A 16411-nucleotide genomic window follows, 5' to 3' on the forward strand; every position below is an offset into this window, starting at 1 on the left:
TCATTTGAGTGGGATCCTACTGCTCCTAGTGAATGCACATGCTCCACTTATGCAGTCAGTAAAACATACTTACTTGAAACTGACTGTGGTGTATTCCTTCCTAACTAATACAGCCACAATCCTGAGCTCATTAATCTGATTAAGTCAATGATTTAAGGGGGAACCTTTGCTTCTGCCATATGAGTTTGCTGCTTTCGGATTAGTCCCTTCACAAAGGACAGTGGTCAGCTACATCCAAATATGTAGCCTTTACCTTTGACAAACAATGACCAATTAAATAAGACCAAGTACTACCGGCAGCAGGGAGAGTCATCTGAGGACTGCCCTCTGGCTGAGCTGGGCTTGCCTCCTGGTTTCACCTGGGAGTTAACCCCCTGCAGGAAATCTGGCTCTTTATATATGTTGCTGCTATTGGAGAAGCTGCCACTGTCATCTTCAATAATTCTGTGTCACAGGTCCTTGTGTAGCCCACTGGTGAGCGTGTGTTAAGTGGCCCTTCTCTACCTGCTCCACAGAGGCTGTGAGTCTGGTACAGCTATAGAGCCTGACTCTTTAACTCCAGCTGCATTTAGCTCTGGAGTTCGCTGGTTCAGTGCCCAAGATGGTGGCCATCACATCTGCATCTCGCGTGGTGCATGATTTTTTGAGTGATGCTATATCAAATCCAATCTGGAAAAGAAATACTTATCTCATGGGCATCCTATTAGCTACAGGACAGCGGAAGAGACCTATTAAGTCACTAGCCCATCTCCTTGTAGCTCCAGGGTCAACCCATACTGAATATTGTTTTTGCCTCATTCTGTTTAGTTATACGAGACCCAAGCAAGGTGAGCCCCACCCCTTCCCAAGTTCATTATTTCAGACCCTCAAAGATTTCTCTTAGACAGAACGTTGCTCCTGAGACTCATCTTGCTAATTTCACCCCATTGCTCTGCCTTATACCCCATGGGCCACCACTTCAATCTGAAGGGAAATGAGAAAAGGTAGAACATAGAAAGAAACACATTATTTTAATAAATAAATATTCTTTATTAAATTTAAATGTTACAAAACTCTAACAATGATTCTATACAAGCTTTCATTGTAATAGCCCACCAGCATACAGTTATTTGAATGGGGATGGGGGATTTCAACCATCTTTCTTTCTCCACAATCTGATTGGCTGACTGGCATAAGGAAGCTTCTACTATGTAATGAGAAACTAAAATACCAGCCATATGTAAACCTGAAAAGAAAATGAAATATGGAGTGGAAAAGCAATTGTCAAGTTGTGTTAGGTTGGTTTGGATCCTGGAATTCCTATTATGAAGGTGTAAATTCTGGATTGATTTCAATGAGCTTTGGATCAGGCCCTTACCCTAGTGTAAAGTAGGACTAACTCCAATTAAGTCAAGCAGTTATATGCGTATGAAACCTGTGAGAGTTCAAAATCTGGTCTTGAGTAAATGACGACACAAGGCGCAAGGCAGTGGAGAATCGGGCTCCATGGAACATCTATCAGTAGAGTGGGTATGAACAGAGCTATGTAAGTGGAAGGAGTCTAAGGACACATAATTTAGGCCACGCTCTATGTCACTTCTGAATTGGGTTGATCCTCTCTAACCCTGCTTTATGGGGAAGATCCCCAGCTGGTATAACTCAGAAACGTAGAACTAAAGTCAATAGAGCTACACTATCTTATGCTAGCTGAGAATGTGGTCCTGGATTTATACAATGTTTACAACTAATCCAGAGGCTGCTGTGTATTCTTCATTTTAAGTGTAGGGAATATCTCTGGAATTGGTAATAACTCTGAAACTAGAATGATGTTTTCAGAGCAGCCACTGTATAACCCAAAGTATAGCTTTCACTTAGAAATGAAAAATACCACATCTTTTCTGTGCTATGGCAATAACTTGAACACGGTCTTACAAAGTCTATTTAACAAATAGACCGACGTGTGGATTCATCTTTTAAACATGAACTGCAGCACAATATTAATCTTATTCTGTTTCCCCCGTTTCCCTACGTTTAAAAAACCACTAAAGCCATAGAAGAACAAACCAGTGAACTAATGAGAAGCAAGGACACTACAGTAAAAGGCCACAGAAAAATGAAAAGTGATTGCAAGTCTCCCATAGATATGATTAGACCTACTGCTTCAAAGGGAAAAAATACAGGTCTAGTATATTCAGTCATATTTTTTCCTGGTTTAATTTTTTTATTCCAAATAAACTATTCAATACATTTGTCCCTTTTTTTCCTGTCCATTATCCAACCTGCACTATGCAGATATGGTTGTTATTTGTAAGTATAACAAATCTCAGGCTAGAGGATGCCTATAAATTATTTTCTCTATCAGCTATTCACTATTTGTGGTGTGCAACTGGCTTAGTAGCTCTGGAATAAACTCACACCATGCTTATCCCTTAGGATAGTCATAGATCATTTTTGTTTCATTCTACCAGCACTCATTACAAACAAATGCTGGTGCTCTTGTTAATATGAAAATTAATGAGCAAAATTCTGCCCTCTCCTACCCACTCTTTCCAGACACAAAACACCTCTCAATGGCAGTGAAAGTTCTGCAAGCTGAATGAGTTCAGAATAGATCCACAATGTAGAGAAATCTGCCTGTCAGCAACGATTCAATAAGAAAACAGAGGCTCAAAAAGAAGTGGACTTCTAATTATGTCAACCCAGCATCTAAATCCTGCAGTCGAGCAGTACTGCACTTTCTACTGCTACTCCATAGTCTGGAGTTTTTATTTTCCCAACTCACCCAGAACCACCTGGCTTGATGCAGGGGTAGGATTTGGCAGATAGAAACGGGAGACAGAAAAGGCGCGAGCTCCATCTGCCCAGCCAGTATACTATTGTTCTCTACGATATATTTTCCTGTGCTCTGTATGCATAGTTTTGGCTACCAGCACAGAAATTCAGAACATAACATTATCTCATGGGCTGGAATGTAACTTGCATTTGTGATGCTGTTATATTGATGTCTAATGATTTTAGGTTAGCAGCAATGCACTTATTACAATTAGTAATTGTTTGTATTTCTGGAATGCCTAGGAGCCCCAGCCACATACCAGGACTACCTGGTGGTAGGTGCTGTACAGACACAGAACAAAAAGACAGTCCTTGTCCCAAAGAGCTTATTGTGGTCTATGAAATATTTCCACCCTTCATTCACACACGTATTAGGCATCATAACAGACTTCTTGAGTACTCAGAGTCTGTTATCAAAGCACTTATTTTTTGTAGTTGTTTTCCAATATTTTCATCTCTCTGCAGGCATTGATGATATTGACAGACACACTGATCTACCATGAAAGCTATACCACTGCATCAGGAACACTCCTTTCCCAATCCCCTGGGGCAGTCTCAATATCAAACACTGCTCAGAATACCAGTCGTGGCAGGATACTATCAGACGTTACTTCCTTTGGGTGCAACCAGGAACCTGAGCTGACAAGCAGGGTAGCATGTACACAAAGAGGCCTATTCCCTACAGTGGCTTGCCAGCAATGGTCTCCATGCTATATTCAGCATACAGGTGTGACATATGGAAAGATGGTTCCTCAAGCAATCTGAAGTTCTCATTTGGATGCTGAGATTGTGTTAAAAGTGACAGGCGATTGCCATCTGGTGATTTCACCCTCAAAATGAAATAGCCACCGGTGCACCCAGGATCACACATTTTCATCCACATCATGATCACAGAGGATTCAATTAAAACAAGCACTTTTCCTTCTCTGTTCCACAATCCACCCTCCAGGGTTTACGTCCATTTGTAACATCTTCATCACCCATTTGTCTTTCCGTGCACCATCAATGAACTCATCAAGGGACAATTGCCCTGTAGAAGAAATGGGGAAGATAGCGATCAATAGAGTTCAGAGTAGCAGCCCTGTTAGTCTGTATTCACAAAAAGAAAAGGAGGACTTGTGGCACTTTAGACACTAACCAATTTATTTGAGCATAAGCTTTCGTGAGCTACAACTCACTTCATTGGATGCTGTAGCTCACGAAAGCTTATGCTCAAATAAATTGGTTAGTCTCTAAGGTGCCACAAGTCCTCCTTTTCTTTTTTGATCAATAGAGTGTGACAGAAAGGCCTGGTTTACACTTAACATTTAGGTTGACATAGCTGTGTTGATCGGGGTGTGAAAAATCCACACTCCTGAGCACTGTATCTATGCCAACCTAACCGTCAGTGTAGACACAGCTAGGAAGATGGAAGAATGCTTCTGTTAGCCTAGGTTCTTTGACGCAGGGAGGTGGTATTCCTTCACTGACAGAAAATGCCTTTCAGTCAGCATAGGCTGTGTCTACAACCTGGATATGTCTACACTACACACCACTGGTGGTGGCATTTAAGGGACATGCAACTCCATGCCACAGTGAAAAGCACATCGTCTCCTCGCTAGGGTGTGTAGCTACACCTGTCAGTGAAAGGCTCCAGCCGTGAGCAGGCAGCAGGACACTACACTGCTAAAAGCAGCATTGTAGCTGGAGAGGCAGTGCTTAGGCAAATAGATAGTGTGCAGGGTATGGACTTGAATACATACTCACACCCTGCAGGCGCCTCTTTACTTACCTAAGCTATGCCTCACGAACTACAAACTGCTCTTTTTACCTGCACGAGGGGGACTACATATGTGTGTACCCTACATGCTGCCAAAAGAAGGGTCCAGTGGAGATGCACCTATGAGGTTGTGCCAGCATACCTATGGTGCCATAGCTATGCTGGTGTAGTCCCTGTAGTGTAGACATACTCGAAGTCAGAGAGAAGAGGAGAAAAGGAAGTAAAAATGATATTCTGTACATTAAATGTAAATGTAACAATGAGGGCAACAATTCATTACCAGTCCTCTGCTCATCAATGTGTGACCTGTCTTCCAGGGTACTGTAAAATCACCAAAGGTATAGGTATTTCAGGTTTCGATCCATCCCACAACACGTTTACAGTCATCAGATCCCTTTCCTAAGGCCTTGTCTACATGGGAAAATTGACTGTTCAGAATAACTATTCAACTAGCACTATTCTGGTATCATTTTGCTATTCTGGAATAACTCCTCTGTGTGGCCTCTCTATTACTGAATAAAAGCGATTGTATTCTGGAGGAATTATTCCAAAGCAGAGTAATTACTCTCCAATAAAGTCACTTTTATTTTGGAACAGTGTCCACATGGGGGGTTATTCCAGAATAGCTAATATTCTAAAATAGCTATTCTGGTCAATTTCCCCATGTGGATAAGGCCTAAGAGACAGAAAAATATTCAGGCCTATCCTTCATGAAGTGGGCTTTTGACTAAGATCAAATGTTGCTATAGTTTGATATCTGATACATCCTTTCTCAAACAACTCTGAACCTGATCCTGCAAACCATTATTGATGTGAGTGGTCCCATTGACTTCAATGGGACTATAAAGGACTACTCCAGGGTTTCAGGATTGAGCCCTGTATTCTGCCTTTGCAGGGTACCTCATGATCTCAGGGATGTAGATGGGTGTGGAATAATTACTTAGCTAGATTAGAAGATCTTTCCATGTTGAACTCCTGTTTTCTTTTGTTATGATAACAGGAAATGTTCTCCTTCCCTTCGATATTGACCTTAATATAGTTACTTCAAGATTTACCTCAATGTAACTGAGATCAGAGCGTGGTCCACCATGTCTAATATAGATAAGATGATCCTCCTTCTAGGTGATCAACAATAAAGTCAATTAAATTGGTCTAGTCAGCATAGGTGTTTGTTCACAAGGCATGAATCCAACCTGAGCTGTAAATTTCTTACCGTCCCCATTCTCATCCACTAACTGAAATATCCTCTCCACAACTTCCTCGGGGGAGAGCAGTGGAGTCCTCTCTTCCCTTTCTGACCGACACGCTTTCTTCAGCCTGTAAATAGACTGGAAGAAAAGAAGCTTGTGAGTAAAAGGGCTGTCAAGCACAAAACAACAAAGAAAGAGAGTTATTAATGATGACATTTAGCACTTTGAATCTGCTGTCTGTCTGTCTCCCTGTGCCTATCACAAACATTAATCAAACCTCAATGCTCCCCTGCAAGCTGGGTAAGCAAGTATTACTGTCCCCATTTTACAGATGGGAAAATTCATGCTGAAAAGTTAAATGATTTGTCCAAGGCTACATAGCATGTCAGTGGCATATCTGGGGAAAGAAACCTAGTGCCTCCCTCCATCCATGCCTCTCAGATCTGAGCTCATTCACATCTCATTATCAGTATTACTACTAATTTATTTGGGGTGAATATAGTTGCTGACATTGGGGCCAGCTTTGGCAGACTCTGTGCTACTTCTGGCCCTGCTGGCACTCTCCAGCTGCAGAAAAAATTTCTCTGCTAATAGAAAAAAAAAAGAGGGGGAAGGGAAATAATAATAATAATAAAAATAATAGTAAGTGAAAGTGAAAATGTTATTATTGATTAATTAATTAATTAATCTAAATCCTCGGGATTGTTTCCTCTTCTGGGTCCAATTGTGCTCTCAGGGAAGTTTTTGCCACTGAATTCAATGGGAGCAGGAACAGATCCTTACATGCACACCCCTAGAAGCATTTCAGTTTGTAAACATCTCTAAAATGCAAAAACCCAGTAATAATAATGACCTTTCATTTATGTAGCACCTTTCATCCAAACAGATGCCAAATGAGTGTTCTAGACAGGTTCCTAATATGATTTCAAGCTAAGACCAGATACACTAGTATGCTAAAATATCTGGTCCAAATTGGAGTCAGTGGCATTACTCAAGATTTGGAGTAATGTAGTTGAAAGCACAGCATGGTCTAGTCTATTTTCTGTCCCTAGAATTAGACAGGTCTTTTCTATTCACCCCTCCATCCCAGCTGCCCTTGGGACAAATGCCTCTTCAGCACCAATTGTGTTCATGAGGTTGAAGCGTTTGGCTGGCATCTTGCCAGCCTGGAGATTGGTGAAGGTATGACACAGCCATGCCCGATTCAACATAAGAACATAAGAAAGGCCATCCTGGGTCAGACCAAAGGTCCATCCAGACCAGTATCCTGTCTACCAACAGTGGCCAATGCAAGGCGCCCCAGAGGGAGTGAACCTAACAGATAATGGTCTAGTGATCTCTCTCCTGCCATCCTCTGACAAACAGACACTAGGGACACCATTCTTTACCCATCCTGGCTAATAGCCATTAATGGACTTACCCTCCATGAATTTATCCAGTTCTCTTTTAAATCCTGTTATTGTCCTAGCCTTCACAATCTCCTCAGGCAAGGAGTTCCATGGGTTGACTGTGCACTGAGTGAAGAAGAACTTCCTTTTATTAGTTTTAAACCTGCTACCCATTTATTTCATTTGGTGGCCCCTACTTCTTTTATTATGGGAACAAGTAAATAACTTTTCCTTATTCACTTTCTCCACACCACTCATGATTTTATAGACCTCTATCATATCCCCCCGTAGTCTCCTCTTTTCCAAGCTGAAAAGTCCTAGCCTCTTTAATCTCTCCTCATATGGGATCCGTTCCAAACCCCTAATCATTTTAGTTGCCTTTTTCGGAACCTTTTCTAATGCCAGTATATCTTTTTTGAGATGAGGAGACCACATCTGTATGCAGTATTCAAGATGTGGGCATACTATGGATTTATATAAGGGCAATAAGATATTCTCTGTCTTATTCTCTATTCCTTTTTTAATTATTCTTAACATCCCGTTTGCTTTTTTGACTGCCGCTGCACACTGCGTGGACATCTTTAGAGAATTATCCACGATGACTCCAAGATCTTTCTCCTAAGTTGTAGCTAAATTAACCCCCATCATATTGTATGTGTAGTTGGGGTTATTTTTTCCAATGTGCATTACTTTACATTTATCCACATTAAATTTCATTTGCCATTTTGTTGCCCAATCACTTAACTTCTTTTTGAAGTTCTTCACAGTCTGCTTTGGTCTTAACTATCTTGAGCAATTTAGTATCATCTGCAAACTTTGCCACCTCACTGTTTACCCCTTTCTTCAGATCATTTATGAACAAATTGAATAGGATTCGTCTTAGGACTGACCCTTGCGGAACACCACTCGTTAGCCCTCTCCATTCAGAAAATTTACCATCTATTCCTACCCTTTGTTCCCTGTCTTTTAACCAGTTCTCAGTCCATGAAAGGATCTTCCCTCTTATCCCATGACAACTTAATTTATGTAAGAGCCTTTGGTGAGGGACCTTGTCAAAGGCTTTCTGGAAATCTAAGAACACTGTGTCCACTGGATCCCCCTTGTCCACATGTTTGTTGTTTGTTACCGGTCTGTAATTGCCAGGATCACCTCTAGAGACCTTCTTAAATGTTGGCGTTACATTAGCTATCTTCCAGTCATTGGGTACAGTAGCTGATTTAAAGGACAGGTTACAAACCATAGTTAATAGTTCCACAGTTTCACATTTGAGTTCTTTCAGAACTCTTGGGTGAATGCCATCTGGTCCCAGTGACTTGTTACTGTTAAGTTTCTCAATTAATTCCAAAATCTCCTCTAGTTACACTTCAGTCTGACAATTCCTCAGATTTGTCACCTACAAAAGACGGCTCCGGTTTGGGAATCTCCCTAACATTCTCAGCAGTGAAGACTGAAGCAAAGAATTCATTTAGTTTCTCTGCGATGACTTTATCATCTTCAAGTGCTCCTTTTGTATCTCGATCATCCAGGGGCCCCACTGGTTGTGTAGCAGGCTTCCTGCTTCTGATGTACTTAAAAAACATTTTGTTATTACCTTTTGAGTTTTTGGCTAGCTGTTCTTAAAACTCCTTTTTGGCTTTTCTTATTCCATTTTTACCTTTAATTTGGCAGTGTTTATGTTCCTTTCTATTTATCTCACTAGGATTTGACTTCCACTTTTTAAAAGATGCCTTTTTATCTCTCACTGTTTCTTTTACATGGTTGTTAAGTCATGGTGGCTCTTTTTTAGTTCTTTTACTGTGTTTTTTAATTTGGGGCACACATTTAAGTTGAGCCTCTATTATGGTGTCTTTGAAAAGTGTCCATGCCGCTTGCAGGGATTTCACTCTAGTCACTATACCTTTTAATTTCTGCTTAACTAACCTCCTCTTTTTTGCATAGTTCTCCTTTCTGAAATTAAATGTCATAGTGTTGGGTTGTTGAGGTGTTCTTCCCACCACAGGAAAGTTAAATGTTATTATACTATGGTCACTATTTCCAAGCGGTCCTGTTATAGTTACCTCTGGACCAGATCCTGTGCTCCACTCAGGACTAGATTGAGAGTTGCCTCTCCCCTTGTGGGTTGCTATACCGGCCGCTCCAAGAAGCAGTCATTTAAAGTATCGAGAAATTTTGTCTCTGCATTTTGTCCTGAGGTGACAGTCAATATGGGGATAATTGAAATCCTCCACTATTATTGAGTTCTTTATTTTGGTAGCCTCTCTAATCTCCCTTAGCATTTCATCGTCACTATCACTGTCCTGGTCAGGTGGTCGATAATAGATCCCTACTGTTATATTCTTATTAGAGCACAGAATTACTATCCATAGAGATTCTGTGCAACATGTGGATTCATTTAAAATTTTTACTTCATTTGATTCTACGCTTTCTTTCACATATAGTGCCACTCCTCTCCCTGCACGACCGGTTCTGTCCTTCCGATATATTTTGTACCCCGGAATGATTGTGTCCCATTGATTGTCCTCACTCCACCAGGTTTCTATGATGCCTATTATATCAGTATCCTCCTTTAACATGAGGCACTCTAGTTCACCCTTCTTATTATTTAGACTTCTAGCATTTGTGTACAAGCACTTTAAAAACTTGTCACTGTTTATTTGTCTGCCCTTTTCTGATGTGTCAGATTCTTTCTGTGAATGTTTCTCGTCTGATCTTGCCCATACTTTATCCTCTTCCATCATCTCCTCCTGACTAAAACCTAGAGAATCTCTATCAATAGACTCTCCTCTAAGAGAAGTCTCTGTCCGATCCATGAGCAGCTCTGCAGCCATCGGCTTCCCCCTCCCCTCCATCTCTTAGTTTAAAAACTGCTCTGCAACCTTTTTAATGTTAAGTGCCAGCAGCCTAGATCCACTTTTGTTTAGGTGACCTTAAAACAATTCCCTGTTGACCTAAAAACCATGGCTAAACTTCACTAGGGCTGTCCTCCCTGATGGTGCTGGTCAAAGGATCCTTACCACACCTGCTGCCCATGACCTATCCAAGAAGAGAGGTCAATTGGATTTAGTGAAGAAGATACTAGCTAATTACAATCCCTGCTGTGACTACTAAGTACTTCCCTTGCTGTTTAGGAGAGAATTGCGCAGATACAAAATTTGTATCGGCATCTGATCCACGATCCGCAAACATGGCTCGCGGATATCCTCATTTGAGGATGTGGATATCTGCGGATATAAAGCAGATATCCACAGATTTGCAGGGCTCTAAGAATTGGGAAGAAGTTCCCAGAAGAGGCTAAATGCTCAGGTACCACAGTGAAGAGTGAGAGAGAGAGAGACAGAGCAACCTTAATTCTTTCAAAGGAAAGCTGATCCTGCCTGGTCAAAGAGAACTTGTGCCAAGAAGAGCTAGTCCATCCTGATTTCTCTGAACATATTCATTATTCATAAAGATTTTTCTAAGATTTCAGCTGACAAATGTTCAGCCTACAAGGGTATCTACGAACTAGGGACTGTGACTACTTGCTATTTTTTTATTCATGATATCTGACTGATCACTTATGTCACATCGAATGTTTCTGACCCCTGACTGAGTAACTGAAAACTTTTAAACAGGAGAAGACTGAATAAGGCATTGTGAATATCTTTGTTTCATGCACAAGCAACCTGGCTCACGTATAAACGCTGACAGGCACACAAAAACCAGGCTTTTTTCCAACTGCTTGTGTGTACAAAGCTCATTCAAGCAAATGTTCACCAAAGGGACCTCATCAAACCGAACACTGATGGGGATTCTAATGGATATTATTAATGATGTTTTTGCAGCATTCATCTGACTCTAGTTATGAGCCTAATCCCAGCAATTCATCCTCTCCAATTAGAACCAGAAAATAGAATTCACCCTTCTCCCTCACCCCGATGATTATTTGTTCCATACTCATTTCACATGTGACAATGACATCAGTAAATTAGAGCTGATCGAATTTTTCCAAATGTTGACTTTTCAACAAAACAAAGGGATGTTTTTTTGCAGAAAGTTTCCCTTTCTTTGACCAGATCTTTCGATACAGTATCTTTTCAGAGAATCTCAAAGGGGTTTATAATCACTAATTAAGTCTCACAAATATCCCTGTGAAATAGGTACATATAATGATACCCAGATGGGGTAACTGCAGCACAGAGAGATTGAGAGTTTTGTCCAAGGTCACACAATAACTAGAACCAATGAGTCCTGGCGCTCAATCCCTTTGCCCTAAACTCTAGGCCACAAGCTCTCCCTCAACAGCAATTGCAGAATACATAACAGAAATTCACAGTGTGGATCAGCAAGGATGATTCTGCCCAGTATTACCACTAACTTGTGTCTCTCCCCTTACTGCACAGTATTCAGACAGGAAACCTTAATCCAGACTCATAAATAATATGAAATTCACCCCTTCCACACTAGTCAGAGTATGTGTTGTTGTGTGAGGAATTCACTGGTGGTTACAGGGACAGGTCCTCCCTGGCTACTGTTTCTGCCTCCTGCCTTCCTGGGCCTCTGATGCATGGTCTGTGGGCAACTGATCCATATATCTGCAGATCATGGAACTTATTCCCTGGCCTTCTCCAGTGGTTCCCATCCTGCCATTGCACAAAGGATGTGGTAGTCCCTGTCACTGAGGCTGGCCATTCTCACTTCAGGCTTCGTCATTATCCCGAATTATTTCTGCAATTACTAACTCATTTGAGAACAGTACAGGTCATTATGTTGAGCAGGGAAGAGTGTCTTGCTTAATGACATTAATCCCTTGGCTCATGAGTAGTATGGGGCATAAAGAGCATACCCAAATGAGTAGATAGATTTAGATCTTGGGCTTAAGGCATTGAACTGAGGCGGAGAAGATGGTTCCGCTCCTGCCTTTGCCACAGACTCCCTTTCTTTGAGCAAATCACTTAATTTCTCTGTGCTTCCCTTCCCCATCAGTAACATAATCCTTACTTACATCCTTTGTCTGTCTTGTCTACTCAGTTTGTTAGCTCTTTGAGGAAGAGACTGCCTTTACTATATGTATATATAGTGTCTAGCATAATGGGCCCCTGGTCTCAGTTGGGTCCTCTAAATGCTAGTAATAGCGAAGTCCTACTCACATCAACTATTTCTAAGAGCTCAGGTTTGTCTATGCAGCCGTTCCTATCCTTGTCGTACACTTTGAATGTCCATCTCAGCTTGTGTTCCAATTTTCCTCGTAGGACAAGATTCAAAGCAGCCACATACTCCAGAAAATCAATGGTGTTATCCTGCAGACACAAGAGAGGCAACCACAGGGACACTTAGTCAGACCCGATCAATACAATCGTTTTGTATTGTAAACAAGGATGAAAAATATGCTGAGGTGATTCTCTTGATTATGTGGTTATTTATTTATTTATTTGCTTCCTTACATTTTTGAAGGAATCCTGTGCACTTTCAAGCCAATTGATTGATTGTGCAAAGGGCGATCTGTTGTTGAATCTGATCTGAAGGTTTCAGGTGTTCACTGTCTTAAACAAAAAACAGAGCCTTCCTCAATTGCTCTATTTAACTAGGTGAGAAGGGAAAAGACAAGGAAAAAATCAGGTCAAGTCTTGTATATACAGAATTTTTTAAACTTTGGTCTATTTATTTTAACAAGGAACAAAAAACGCTGTTTAAAATGTGCATTTATTTTAATACTCCCTAGTGTGCTCTAGAATTGCTCCCAGTGGATGAAATTCACCCCTGTGCAGAGGGCCAGCCAAAGTCTATGCTTTGTGTAAGTCCTGCTTCCGCCCCACTTAAGCTCTGCTTTGAGAGTTTTAACTGGGACTTAGCACCACATAGGCCTTTGCACAGGGATGAATTTCACCTTCTGTGACCCTGCTGGACTGAAACTGATATCAGCCCAGAGTAACCTGAATTTCCAAACAATGGAAGATTTTTAACAATATAAAGATAAACCATGATCCAATCTACAAAGGTACTTGTGAGCTGGTAGTCTACAACGTGGTGTGCTGCTCCTTGGAGATCTGAGGTTCAAAGGGAGAACTTAGTGACTTTTCACTAATACCTAAAGCTACAGACATGGGTCTAGATCTTTAACTGGTGCAAATTGCTGCAGCGACATTGACTTCAATAGATTTAAGCCAGTTTACACCAGCTGAGGATCTGGCCCCAGATTCCCAACCACTAAGTCCGAGGACTGTCTCCCCTCAGGGCAGGTTGCCCTCAGAGAGGCCCTGCTATGTAAACCAGGTTTACAGGAGTATCAGCTCATGGCCAGTGATCAGAAGGACACTGGAAATTGCACAGGAGAGTACTCGGGCGGCCCACCAAAATGTGCACTTCTTAAGGCAGCGAGAATCACTTGTCAATGCCCAGCATGTTCATTCAGTTTATTACGGCTGTTCCATAACAGTTGTGGTGGGTCTGTGCTTTATGGGAAGACCAGAAGGTCAAAGGTGTTTCTATCTTGTGTGTGCGGTATCTAGTCTATACTTTGCAGGATATGATGTCTGAAAGATTTCCTTACATTCACCCTCCATAACATTTTGGGAGTATTATGATCATTACATTGTTGTTAAAAATATCCCCTTTTTCATTCCATTCATGGCTGCGCTTCTCTCCTGCTAGCGCTAATGGGAGGTAGGTACAGTATGTGCACCCACCGCAGAACTGACTTCTGTGACCTGATACTGCAACTGTTAGTGTGCAGGTCCCCGGCTCCACCTCACTGGAGCGCCATTGACTTAAATGGGGCACTCATGTGCTGTCATTTGCAAGACAGGGGCCTGTGTTTGTTTGGAAATGCAATCTTTGCTGAATTTGTATAATTTCAAATTAGAGTAATGCAGAGGCAACCACACAGACACTTAGTCAGTCCCAGTGCCCATTTAGACACAGTTTAACACCTTTAAGAAACAATCTTAATGAAATTAAACTGCATTGAAAAACACCCCTTTTTGCCCAGGTAAATAGCAAGGCCCTGAAAGTCAATGGGGTTACACAGGTGCCCCCGGCATGGCTGCAGTTGCAGTACTTGGGCTTAAGGTTTTGTAGAAGTTTCTTTTCAGCAACCTAATTTCTGAGCCAAATGTGATTTGTCAGACTCTCTTTCATGGCCTCGCCTGCTAACCTTTCTCTGGACGTGACCCTACTGCTTTCAATTGAAGCAGGATAGGGACCCTCTAAATCTAATGGAAGGCAGATGACCATCAACCCTTTGTCCCAAATTGACTTGCAATAATGGTCACCACCATGCAACTAATATGGCTGGGGCTTCAAAGAAACTTAGGAGAGTTGTGGGAACCCAACTCCCCTCAAATTTCAGTCGGAGCTGGCTGCTTAACGCTTTATACTCCTTTCCAAATCTACCTGTCTATCTATCTAATTGATAAGGTTAATATTTAGCAAAACAGATTGGAATTAGGGGCCTATTTCTCCATTACCTTGACCTTGTATCATAATTTTCACCAACACAAAGTTAGTACACAGTGGGCATAAAGTGTTACTGAACTGGAATGGTAGCATTTCACACCCATTTTGCAAACGTGTAAATGACAACACAACAGAGAATCAGGCCCAGAATGTTATAATTATTTAAGCCACTTCATACTTCTTGAATGGTTTAAATCAATATATTGATTAACTTCCACCTGTTTATCGTTATTTGTGCATATGATAATGATAATGATACCTAGCTTTTACAGAGCACTTTTCCAAATCCAAAATACTTTTCCTGTTTATAACATAGCTGATGTTAAAAAGATGTGTCAGTTGTCACTACTTAGGGACTTATCTTGCACTGCTCATGGAAACAGCAGCTATGAAAATAATTTAAATTATATCGGCGAATTATTAATGCTGTTGTGAGAGCAGTGGAGAAATTTCAGAGCATTGGAAACTAACAAGGACCAAATACTGTCATGATAGTACAAATAATTAATGTTAACAAAAATGAGTTACATGGTAACTCTTCAGGATAGAGGTTGTCTTCTTTTGTGGCTTGCACATTTCTGGTGCTTAATTAATCATCAATCATCATCATCATGAGTTACCGTGGGAGTAACATGAGCCAGTGAAATCAGAGGGTCTGCTTGCAGAGCGAAGTACTAATCAGGATGAGTAAGAGTGGCAGAATCTGGCTCAGTAATAGTCATCTCAGCACTGGATCAGTATTTGAACTCCATGGGGTGTTCTGGAGTGACTGAAAAAAGGAGCACTTTGTCCTGTTATTTTCCAGCTTCGCCTTAGTTCTATATTAACTATATACAGCAGGGCTCTTTTTTAGGACCTGATCCAAAGACTAATTAAGTCAATTGGAATCTTTCTATTGACTTTGGTGGGCTTTAGAATGGGCCCAAAGTTAAGTGACTTTCTGCACATAACAGCTTCACTCACCAGATGGTTCACTAAAACTGGGATTTCAGTCTGTGCTTTCATGGCACTGACAATACAAGATTCTCATTCCATTTCACAGAATACAGAGCCTCACTAGACCTTCATTCACTACGATTCCCTCTATACCATGAGAGGAAGATAACTCGTTGGCATTCATCTCTACTGTCTGAGGATCTTTGGGAACATTGGCTAACGTGGGAGCCTAAAGTTAAGCATCTAAATCCATAGTTAGGCATGTGAGTGAGAAAATATTGGCCTTAATTGCTACCTATGGTTTAGATTCAGCTACCAGAACTAAAGGGGATGTTTTCATTTAGTTAGTCCTTGCATCCTGGAAGGAACTAGAGCTCCTTCTTGGGCTACCAGGGTTCAACCCTGACAGATCTGTCACTAACTTTGTCTCAAACGTAATAAAAAACAAACAATAGGATGCGATGAGCCAAGACAATCCCCAAGTTTCAGAAAGAAAAGAACACTGGTGATTGATCTACTTAACCAGCACCACTACTGCAGGTCTTTAACACTTACCCCATTCTTATCAAAAGCTTTGAACATAGTCTCAATATATTCTGCTGCTTCCTGGTTATCCTGGACTCCAAAGAAGCGTTTGAATTCATGCATGAAGAGAGTCCCACTGGGACATTCGACCACAAACTTCTTATACCATTCCTGCAACTCAGCAACATCAATGTCTGCTTGTTCCCCTTCCTCACTGGTGAAATGTTGTCCCATGTTGCTCCCAAAAACAGAAGAGAAAGATTGACAGAAAGAAAAAAGAAAGGAAAATTTAGTCAATGTCCTTTAGCTTATATTGTTTCTTTTTCTCCTTCAGCTGCTTTTTCTTTCTTCTGTTTCTTCTTGGGTTATTT

The 16411-nt window shown here is 41.1% G+C and overlaps 1 protein-coding gene across 1 annotated transcript; it reads right to left on the reverse strand.

Annotated features, from left to right (window-relative positions):
• Positions 1-3710: 3710 nt before the first annotated feature.
• Positions 3711-16274, reverse strand: GUCA1B (guanylate cyclase activator 1B). The gene is made up of 4 exons (XM_073320398.1): positions 16071-16274; positions 12275-12424; positions 5784-5898; positions 3711-3841 (listed from the first exon to the last, which is right to left on the reverse strand). Exons 1-4 carry the CDS (start codon positions 16272-16274, stop codon positions 3711-3713), a joined length of 600 nt encoding a protein of 199 aa, XP_073176499.1.
• Positions 16275-16411: the final 137 nt, after the last annotated feature.

The sequence above is a fragment of the Lepidochelys kempii genome, chromosome 21 (genome assembly GCF_965140265.1).
Source record: "Lepidochelys kempii isolate rLepKem1 chromosome 21, rLepKem1.hap2, whole genome shotgun sequence".
In the NCBI taxonomy this organism is placed as follows: domain Eukaryota; kingdom Metazoa; phylum Chordata; order Testudines; family Cheloniidae; genus Lepidochelys; species Lepidochelys kempii.

What these genes read in the sequence shown, in the direction of transcription:
- GUCA1B (XM_073320398.1), bottom strand. Translation starts at nt 16,274, where the DNA reads ATGGGACAACATTTCACCAGTGAGGAAGGGGAACAAGCAGACATTGAT. An exon ending in AGCTCTTAGAAATAGTTGAT is followed by an intron (nt 5,899 to 12,274) that starts GTGAGTAGGACT and finishes CTTTTCTTCCAG; the next exon opens with TCTATTTACAGGCTGAAGAA. An exon ending in AGTGGATGAGAATGGGGACG is followed by an intron (nt 3,842 to 5,783) that starts GTAAGAAATTTA and finishes TTTCTTCTACAG; the next exon opens with GGCAATTGTCCCTTGATGAG.